This window comes from Henckelia pumila, chromosome 4 (genome assembly GCF_033568475.1).
Source record: "Henckelia pumila isolate YLH828 chromosome 4, ASM3356847v2, whole genome shotgun sequence".
Classification (NCBI taxonomy): domain Eukaryota; kingdom Viridiplantae; phylum Streptophyta; class Magnoliopsida; order Lamiales; family Gesneriaceae; genus Henckelia; species Henckelia pumila.
The window spans coordinates 106,303,776-106,312,610 of record NC_133123.1 but is presented as its reverse complement, the minus strand read 5'-3'; the positions used below and the strand labels follow the sequence as shown (position 1 = coordinate 106,312,610).

The following is an 8,835-nucleotide window of genomic DNA, read 5'->3' as shown; positions in this document are numbered from 1 at the left end:
TATTGTGCCTATCCATCTTGTGAGATGAGCCATGTAGGGCCGCTCAACCCTGTTAGGACGGTTGATGTCTAGCACTCAGTGACTGATGGGTCATGAGTGATTAGCACCTGGGGACACAGTCCACGTCCTGTAGGAATGAGTAGTGTACGCAGGGTTTGCTCCCCGGGTTGTACCACTCATATCCTAGGCGCCTTTACTGAGCATTTATATACAGTTATCCCAGATATGGATACCCTATCATTTGCATGCATCATATTTGTATGTTTTACCCAGTGCTTTCGTATTGAGCTTAGAGCTCACGTCCAGTCTTTTCTGTGTATTTGGACACCCCATTCGACGGGGCAGGTGTAGGTGCAGGATTTAGCACCAGGAGCTTGGAGTAGCAAGTGACCCGTGAAGACAGCAGGATTAGCTGTAGGTTTTGCCTTTAGGCTATTTATTCGATTTGGTTGTATAAATCGAATTTATTTAACCGGTTGTATTCTGCCGGTCTATTTTTATTTAAGTCTTCCGCAGCGATTTATTTAATGCATGCTTAATTATGCTCTTAACTCTGATTAGGTAGTGGATCCGGGTAGGGTCACTACAGTGGGTCTTTACTTTCCCATGATCATCTCTTTTCTATGCATACGCGCCGGAGTTGTCATTCATAATGATGAAGAGTGGTTGCAGCCTAAGCGACCACTCGACGCCGCTTTTATCAAAGCCAAGAGGCCGTATAGTGTTAAGCATTTTATGAGGGACGGCCACTTTCAACAACCGCCAGCCCCGCCAAGGCCGCCTCCACCTCCTCGTCGCTCTCAAGCCGATGCCATCCGTGAGCTCACTGCCTACGCCCATCATCAGGATGCATATAATACGGTGGAGGCTCATAATTCGCAAGCTGTGGATGCTTTATTGCAAAATCTCACATTGAACTTTGGTCTTGATCCAAATGTCATTCCGGCTGCTCTGCCATATCCGCCGTCTTTCCCGTTCCAGTATGCCGCTCTTGTCCTTCCTCCGGAGGCTGAAGAGGAAACCGCCGCCGACCTTTAAACTAGGGGAGTTCCAATAGAATGTTTAGTTGTTTGTTTGTGTTTTGTCTTGTAATGCATTGAGGACAATGCTTAGGTTAAGTGTGGGGGGTTGCATTGTATGCATTTTTGCATTTTGTTTCCTTTGTTTGTATTGCATTTTTCTTGTGTTGTTATGCATCGTATTTTTGTTGTTGTCGTTTATGTTGTCAAAATACATAAGCTGAGGATGAGTTGTCAGCCTATGATGAGATAGTTGAAAAATTATGAATTTTTTAAAAAAATTTACTCTTGATTGGATATGAGAAACTGTAGGTTGATTGTTGAATATTCTTAAGCACACATGTTTAACCAGTGAAGTGTAGTGATGTATTAGATTTTGCGGATGGCTGTTGGACCATTTCACGATAATAGGTGTTTGTCGAATTGATAGTGCTTGAATCTTGATGATTTTTTTGATATGGCATACAGTTTCTTGGGCGCACCTTAAAATTTTTTGTTTTATGAAAAAGAAAAATAGTTTTTTTTGAAAACCAATTAACTCCATCCGGGTTGCGAGCAAGATTTTTGAAATCCTATTCATCTTGTTTGTGGCTAAGTATGCGGATTACATGGGGTTTTTCTTTTGAAAAAAAAAATATATAACAATTCCATCCGGGCGTGAAATGTGAATGAAATTCTATTCACTATTTCATAGCTAAGTTTGCGTATCTAATGGGATTGTAGTTCCATCCGGGCTATAGACGAGGGGATTGAAATATGAATCCTATCTAATTATAGCTAAGTCTGCAGGTAATTATTGGGACTTTCTAAAAATGTCGGGTGCAAAATCCAACGGTGCGTAATTATTCTCAAGGCAGTTGTGTTGTGTTGAAGGATTTTTGCGAGGAGAGTTCTTGATGGTGAGGCTTACACTGAATTGTTATAGGTCAGTGAACAGTCTTGAAACTTTGTCTTTTGAAGTTGCATGTAGCTGGGGTAACATGACACACACACACGTTCGTATTTGACTGAAGGTGTATCATTGATGATTGAGAATAGCTATGAACTGGTTTTAAATATAAGTGGTTTTCTCTGAGGCTATATTATTGCATAATTCTCCTTACTTATGTGTTTGTTTTCTTTCATTTTGTTTTGCATGACTTACTCGAGGGCGAGTAAGGATTAAGTGTGGGGGAGTTAGAAAGTTATGTTTTTATTGCATTTGTTAGTGTCATTTTGTTGTCGTTTTGCATTTGTTTACGTGTTTTATTTTTGCATTTTGTTCATACTGCATTTTCTGTGTTTGCATGATTGGTTTCTCGGTTTTGTGGTTAGGTTGTGCATTTTTGCGGAAATTTGGAAGGAACTTTGGAGTCATAGAAATGCTGGAAATTTCGGAAATATTTTGGCCGCTCGATCTGCAGCTTTTCACCGATCGAGCAGGTGCTTTATGATGAAGACAGAAGCTATGGAATTTTTTTAGCCGCTCGATTGACAACATCATACCGATCGAGCGGCACATGTGTTTTGAAGTCAGTAGCCTTGGGATTTTTGGCCCGCTCGATTGGCCAATGTTTACCAATCGAGCGGGCGTCGCTATCCGGGAAGAATTTTATATTTTTGGAAACTTTGTTATTTTAGACTCTAGGATTTATTAGACTCTCAATTTAATTTTTGAGGATTTTTTATCAGATTTGGAGACTCTCTCTTGGAGGCTAGGTTTTGTTCTTCAATTTTCTCTCAAGTTTTCTTCTTTTCTTTGAATTATTCTTGAATTTTCATGAATCGTTGTGGCTAAGTTTTAATACTTGGCTGAGGGAGACAAAACCTTGATATATTTTATTCATGAGATTCGATTTTCAGTGTTTAATTCTTATTAAGTATCAATATTTGATCTGGTTTATTTCATGTTTGTATGCGAGATTTTAGGATTGGCCATCTTAGGATTTTGTTTTGCAAGCTATAGCTAAATTAGAATTCAAATCCGTAATTGTTTGAATGAACTAATTTGCGAAGCAACTACGTTTGATATTTTTTGCTGTTGAATTTATTAAATTGTAGGATCAATTATTGACTAGGCTAAATACAACCGCTGGTGTTTGTGTTGTCTAGGTTCGTCAGTTTTACTAGTTTGAATGCTACTGTGGATTTAAATCTGATTGCTGATATTGGGTTAATCTATGGGGTAAGGATTAATCTAGAATGCTGTTTTCTAATTAAATAAAATTAAGGTAAAACAGGAATTTGATTTTTAATGACGAATATTTAATAGGATTAATTATTTTTAGGGAATCGATGATTGAATGAATGAATATCAAGGGTATAGTTGACTGATACCAAGTCTCATTTCTTATTGATTTCTCCAGTTAAATTTTTATTCTTGCATGATAGTGATAATATTAAATTTTTAATTGCTTAAATTTCTAGTAGTTAATCTCAATCTCAAACCCTCTTTTATTTATTTCCAGTATTTTTAAGAATACAAATAAATTTCACTTTCCTCGTGGGAACGATCCTTACTCTCACTACTACATAATTTATTTATCTGATTGGAGTCGGGTAATTTGGGCGCGACACGACTGAGCGCTACCAAATCCTAACATAATAAATCTGGAATCTCGAAATAATTCCCAATTAAATTCTAAAAATTAACCAATACCTCAATTCAGCTGAATTATAGCAACTACAATCAATAATTAAACAATATCAATTATCGGAAGTCAATTGAATCGAAATTCCCAAAATTTGAAAACCTAGTTCCTGAAATTTACCTCTGGAAGTTCCGAATTTTGTTCAAAGCTTCGATTTTAAGCTCTAAACAACCTAAACCAAGGTTTCTTCCCGAATTCCGGCGAAAACGAGCGGCGGAGGTCACGGATTCCAAAATTGCGTTCAAATAGGTTGCGAGAAACTTTACGAAATTGGTATCAAAAGAAATCTTACATCGCAAGGATTTCGGAACTATATTTATTTTTGAAAATCGATCACCGACGGAAAAGTTACTGTGATTTGAAGCGACATGAAAAGTTTGAAATGGAAAGAAGAAGAAACAGACGAGAGAAGCGGTGGAGAAGATGGGTTTGAGGAGAGAGAATCGTATATCTCATTTATCACCATATGTATTTCAATATTTGATGTATTAGTTTAATGTGTGTCTTATTTTATTCATTCGGGTGTAAAACTTGACCCGGTTTGAGTTATTTCAACTCTTGTATGCTTTATAAATCAAATATGCAATTTAATATCGTCTATAAACCGATATTTATTAATACATATTTTTATCACACAAATTAAATGGCATATTAAAATCGGGTCCTTACATTTCTCCCCCTCTAAAAAGAAGGTTTCGTCCTAGAAATTAACACACATTAAACTTTTAAACAAAGGGATCAAACATCTACCACGGATTGTACATAGGAAAATTAGAGTACATGGAATAAGTCATCACATTATCAAACAAATGAGGCCATTCTTGACGCATTATAGACTCCAATTCCCATGTAGTTTCTTCTCTCCCATGTCTACTCCATTTCACCTGATAAGTGCATTTTATGCACTTAATTTGTGTTGATATTATTGGATAATTGCTTGGTTTCGTGCGGAATTATGTGGAAATTGTTTTTGTTGTTGTTGGATGTCAGGAACTATAGGAAATAATGAATTTATGAAGAATGGAATCAATGGAGTGAATAAAAGGGCGAAGCAAGTGATGATGGTTCGTGATTTTGAAGAATAGATGAAGATGGACAGAACTCCATGCGCGCCCGCACCTGGACTTGGCGCGCCCGCGTGCCAACTGAAGAGAAGAGGGAAAAATATTTCCAGAAGTCTATGCGCGCCCGCGCATGACTGACGCGTGCCCGCGCGTGAGTGAATTATTTGAATTATCGGGACAGAAGACTATGTGCGCCCGCGCGTGAGGGTGGCACGCCCGCGCATCGCTGTATGTGTGACGAGGTGTTTGTGTAATTTTGGAAACTTTTGGATATCTTTGGAATTTGTTTGGACGAATTTTAGGTGAGTATTTAAGGGATTTTTCAGACCTAATGAAGATCTATCAGCCGCCAATACACACAATAATCTTGAGAGCACTTTCGTGAGATTTTTGGGATCAAGATTTGAAGATTGCTTGGAACGAAGACGAAGACTTTTCAACCGGACACGGAAGAAAGACTACGGCTTTGTTATTCCTTCTTTATTTATTTTTTTTGATTGTTGAATTGATGTTTGAACTCTTAAACATGATTTGTGTTGCTATGAATTTTATTATGAACTAAACTTTTTATGTCTAGAGGTTGATGTAGCCTGGTCAAGACATATTTATGAATTATTGATTTTAATGATTTGAGTTCTTTTCAATTAATTGTGATTCTAGTTTTGAAAGTCTTTTCAATTTACTGGCTATAAATTGATTTTTCATATTTATTTAGAATCCGGTACTCGGGAGAGGGGATTTCGAATAGGATCAATAGAATTCACACTATTAATTGTTTTATGACTCGGGAGAGCTTATAACTTTAATAGAGCCTAGAAAGAACATTGTTTTACACATATCATTACAAGTAGATTCTCAATAGGAATATTAGAATCGATCTGTGATTGATACATTCTATTTGATACTCGGGAGAGGGGAATAGTATAATATATGTGTTCTTGGTTATTAATTGAAATGAACTCATGAAAAATAGATTGATTAGGAATGAATATTGTCGAGACCAGGCGAAATCAAAACCTCTAGACTATTTCTCTTTGATTTATAATCTCTTAAGAATTTTGTGTGTGCGCGCTTTGCAAACTTAATTATTTATTTAATTTGTCAGCAATTCTCTAAAGTTTGATTTTCTAGATAAAATTAAGACTATTTTATTACAAGTATTGAATATTTTCAAATTACTCCTTGTGGGAACGACACTCTCTCTTTCACTATATTAAAACTTGACACTCGTACGCTTGCGAGTATTTTTCACAAGAAGTTTTTGGCGCCGTTGCCGGGGAGTATTTTTTGATTTTGTTTAGTCTTGTTACCAATTAGTCTAAGTTTTAAATTAGAGCTTTTATTTCATCTTATTTTTTGTACTAATTAATTTCTTGTTATTTTTAATTGCAGTCTATGCGACGATGTCAAAGTGTGAATTCTCTATTTTTTGATCCGGAGATCGAGCGCACTGCACGTGCTTTAAGAAGATTTAGAAGAGAAGAATTAAGGAACATGGCTGAAGAAGAAGCACAACAAGCTCCTCTGGTGCCAATCAGAGATCACTTCAGGCCGACAATCCAGGCTCACTATTTTGGAATCGCTCGAGGGACCATTAATGCCAACAACTTTGAGTTGAAGCCGGCATTAATCAACATGGTTCAGCAGAACCAATTCAATGGAGGTGCCACAGCTGATCCTCACTTGCACTTGCACACCTTTTTAGAGATTACTGATACGGTAAAAATAAATGGTGTTTCTGAGGATATAATACGTTTACGCTTGTTTCCTTTTTCTCTCAGGGACAAGGCACGGAGCTGGTTGCAGTCATTGCCGCTAGGAAGCATAACAACTTGGGAGGGCATGGTTGTGAAATTTTTAGAGAAGTTATTTCCACCATCCAAGGCAACCCAGCTGAAGATTGAGATCAGTACCTTTCAACAGCATGATTCAGAACAGTTATATGAGGCATGGGAAAGGTACAAAAATTTGTTACGACGTTGTCCTAATCATAATTTTGCAGATTGGGAAGAAATAGAATTTTTCTACAATGGGTTGAATACGCCCACAAGGATGTCTGTGGATTCTGCTGCTGGGGGTACCATATTTGCCAAAGATCCCATTCAGGCCTATGAGATGCTGGAACAGATGACAATCAATAGTTATCAATGGCCATCTGAACGTATGGAAGTCAAGAAGGCAGTGTACAGTGTGGATCCTCTCACATCCATCACTGCACAGCTGTCTGCGTTGAGTACACAAGTTGCTTCTCTGAATAAGTTGAATATCGCAGAACCTGCAGGTGTGTCGGTTGCCATAGAAGAATCTCATCCACCTGAGGAAGCTCAATATATCAATCCCAGAGGCTATGGAAATTATCGAGGTAAACCTCCACCCAATACTTATCATCCTGGCTTACGTAACCATGAAAATTTTTCATATGCCAACAACAAAAATGTGTTGAAACCCCCTCCGAGATTCAATACAAATCAAGGTGAAGGTAAAGCGTCTTTGGAGGATGTTGTGTCTACATTTGTTACGGAATCTAACAAGCGGATGTCGAGGACTGAAACTCGAATGGACATCATGGAGACACATATGTGCAGTTTGGGGGCTATGATGAAATCTATGGAAACACATATTGGGCAGCTTGCACATGCGTTGAAGGATCAAAATCGAGGACAGTTTCCCAGCAATACTGATGTGAATCCAAAAGAGCAGTGCAAAGCAGTGGAGTTAAGAAGTGGGAAGAAGTTAGAGGCTGATGAACAGAGAAAAACCAAGGAAGTTGAAGCACCAGTGGTTGAAGAAATCGTGGTTGAAGAACCCAAGAAAGAAACTGAAGCCAAACCGATGTACAAGCCACAGCTTCCATACCCACAGCGGTTCGAAAAGAAGGCACTTGATGAGCAATTTTCCAAGTTTCTAGACATGTTCAAAAAGATACACATCAATATTCCATTTGCAGATGCCTTGGAACAAATTCCCAACTATGCCAAGTTCATCAAAGATGTAATGTCTAAGAAGAGGAGATTGCAAGAAAATGAAGTGATGAATCTAACAGAAGAGTGCAACGCAATCCTGCAGAAAAAGTTGCCACAAAAGCTTAAGGATCCAGGGAGTTTTACTATCCCTTGTTTTATTGGTGGCTCTAAGGTAAATCGAGCTTTATGTGATTTAGATGCTAGTATAAATTTAATGCCTTTTTCTGTTTACAGGACCTTAGAACTTGGAGAAGTCAGGGCGACCACCATCACATTATAGCTGGCTGATCGGAGTATCACATATCCACGGGGTATTGTGGAGGATGTTTTGGTGAAGGTCGACAAGTTTATATTTCCAGCAGACTTCGTAATATTAGACATGGATGAAGATGAAGAAACTCCTTTGATCTTTGGGAGACCTTTTCTAGCTACTGCACGCGCACTGATCGATGTTCACAAGGGAGAGCTTACACTCCGAGTTGGTGGTGAAGCTGTGATTTTTAATATTTATCACACCATGAGGGGACCAAACGAGGTAAATACATGTAAAAGTATTGAAATTGTTGATTCTCATAATTCTTTTTCATGTGCAGGAATTACTGATCCACTCGAAAGATGTTTGGTGGCAGATGAGGTGGTTGATAAGGAACAGTATTGGGAGTTACAAGAAAAAAAATCATTTCTTGACAGCCCTCCATAACAAAAAATGGTAAGTCCAAAGGAATCTGAAGCATTGGAAAATAGTGCACCAGAGGTATCTACTGAAACTCATGATCTTAAAGAATTGCCTGCGCACTTATGTTATGCATTTTTTGGTGAAAATACTACTTGTCCTGTTATTATATCTGCTCATTTGTCTGCTGTAAAAAAAGATAAGTTGTTGAGAGTTCTGAGAAATTTTAAAACTGCTTAAGGATGGTCAATTTCTGACATTAAGGGTATTAGTCCAACAATTTGCATGCATAAAATTTTGATGGAAGAATCTTATACTCCTTATGTTGATCATCAGAGGCGGTTGAATCCCGCTATGAAAGAAGTAGTTAAGAAAGAGGTTTTAAAGTTGTTGAATGCGGGAGTGATTTATGCTATCTCTGACAGTAGTTGGGTATCTCCTGTTCAAGTGGTGCCTAAGAAGGGTGGGATTACTGTGGTTAAAAAC

The 8,835-nt window shown here is 37.9% G+C and overlaps 1 protein-coding gene across 1 annotated transcript; it reads left to right on the top strand.

Annotated features, from left to right (window-relative positions):
* Window positions 1–4,017: 4,017 nt before the first annotated feature.
* Window positions 4,018–7,956, top strand: LOC140861499 (uncharacterized). The gene is made up of 6 exons (XM_073264521.1): window positions 4,018–4,094; window positions 6,495–6,622; window positions 6,716–6,790; window positions 6,884–6,994; window positions 7,187–7,784; window positions 7,911–7,956. The coding sequence occupies exons 1-6, from the start codon at window positions 4,018–4,020 to the stop codon at window positions 7,954–7,956; spliced, it is 1,035 nt and encodes a 344-aa protein (XP_073120622.1).
* The last annotated feature ends 879 nt before the right edge of the window (window positions 7,957–8,835 follow it).

What these genes read in the sequence shown, in the direction of transcription:
- LOC140861499 (XM_073264521.1), top strand. Translation starts at nt 4,018, where the DNA reads ATGAAAAGTTTGAAATGGAAAGAAGAAGAAACAGACGAGAGAAGCGGT. An exon ending in TGTGGATTCTGCTGCTGGGG is followed by an intron (nt 6,791 to 6,883) that starts GTACCATATTTG and finishes AACGTATGGAAG; the next exon opens with TCAAGAAGGCAGTGTACAGT. An exon ending in GAATATCGCAGAACCTGCAG is followed by an intron (nt 6,995 to 7,186) that starts GTGTGTCGGTTG and finishes ATACAAATCAAG; the next exon opens with GTGAAGGTAAAGCGTCTTTG.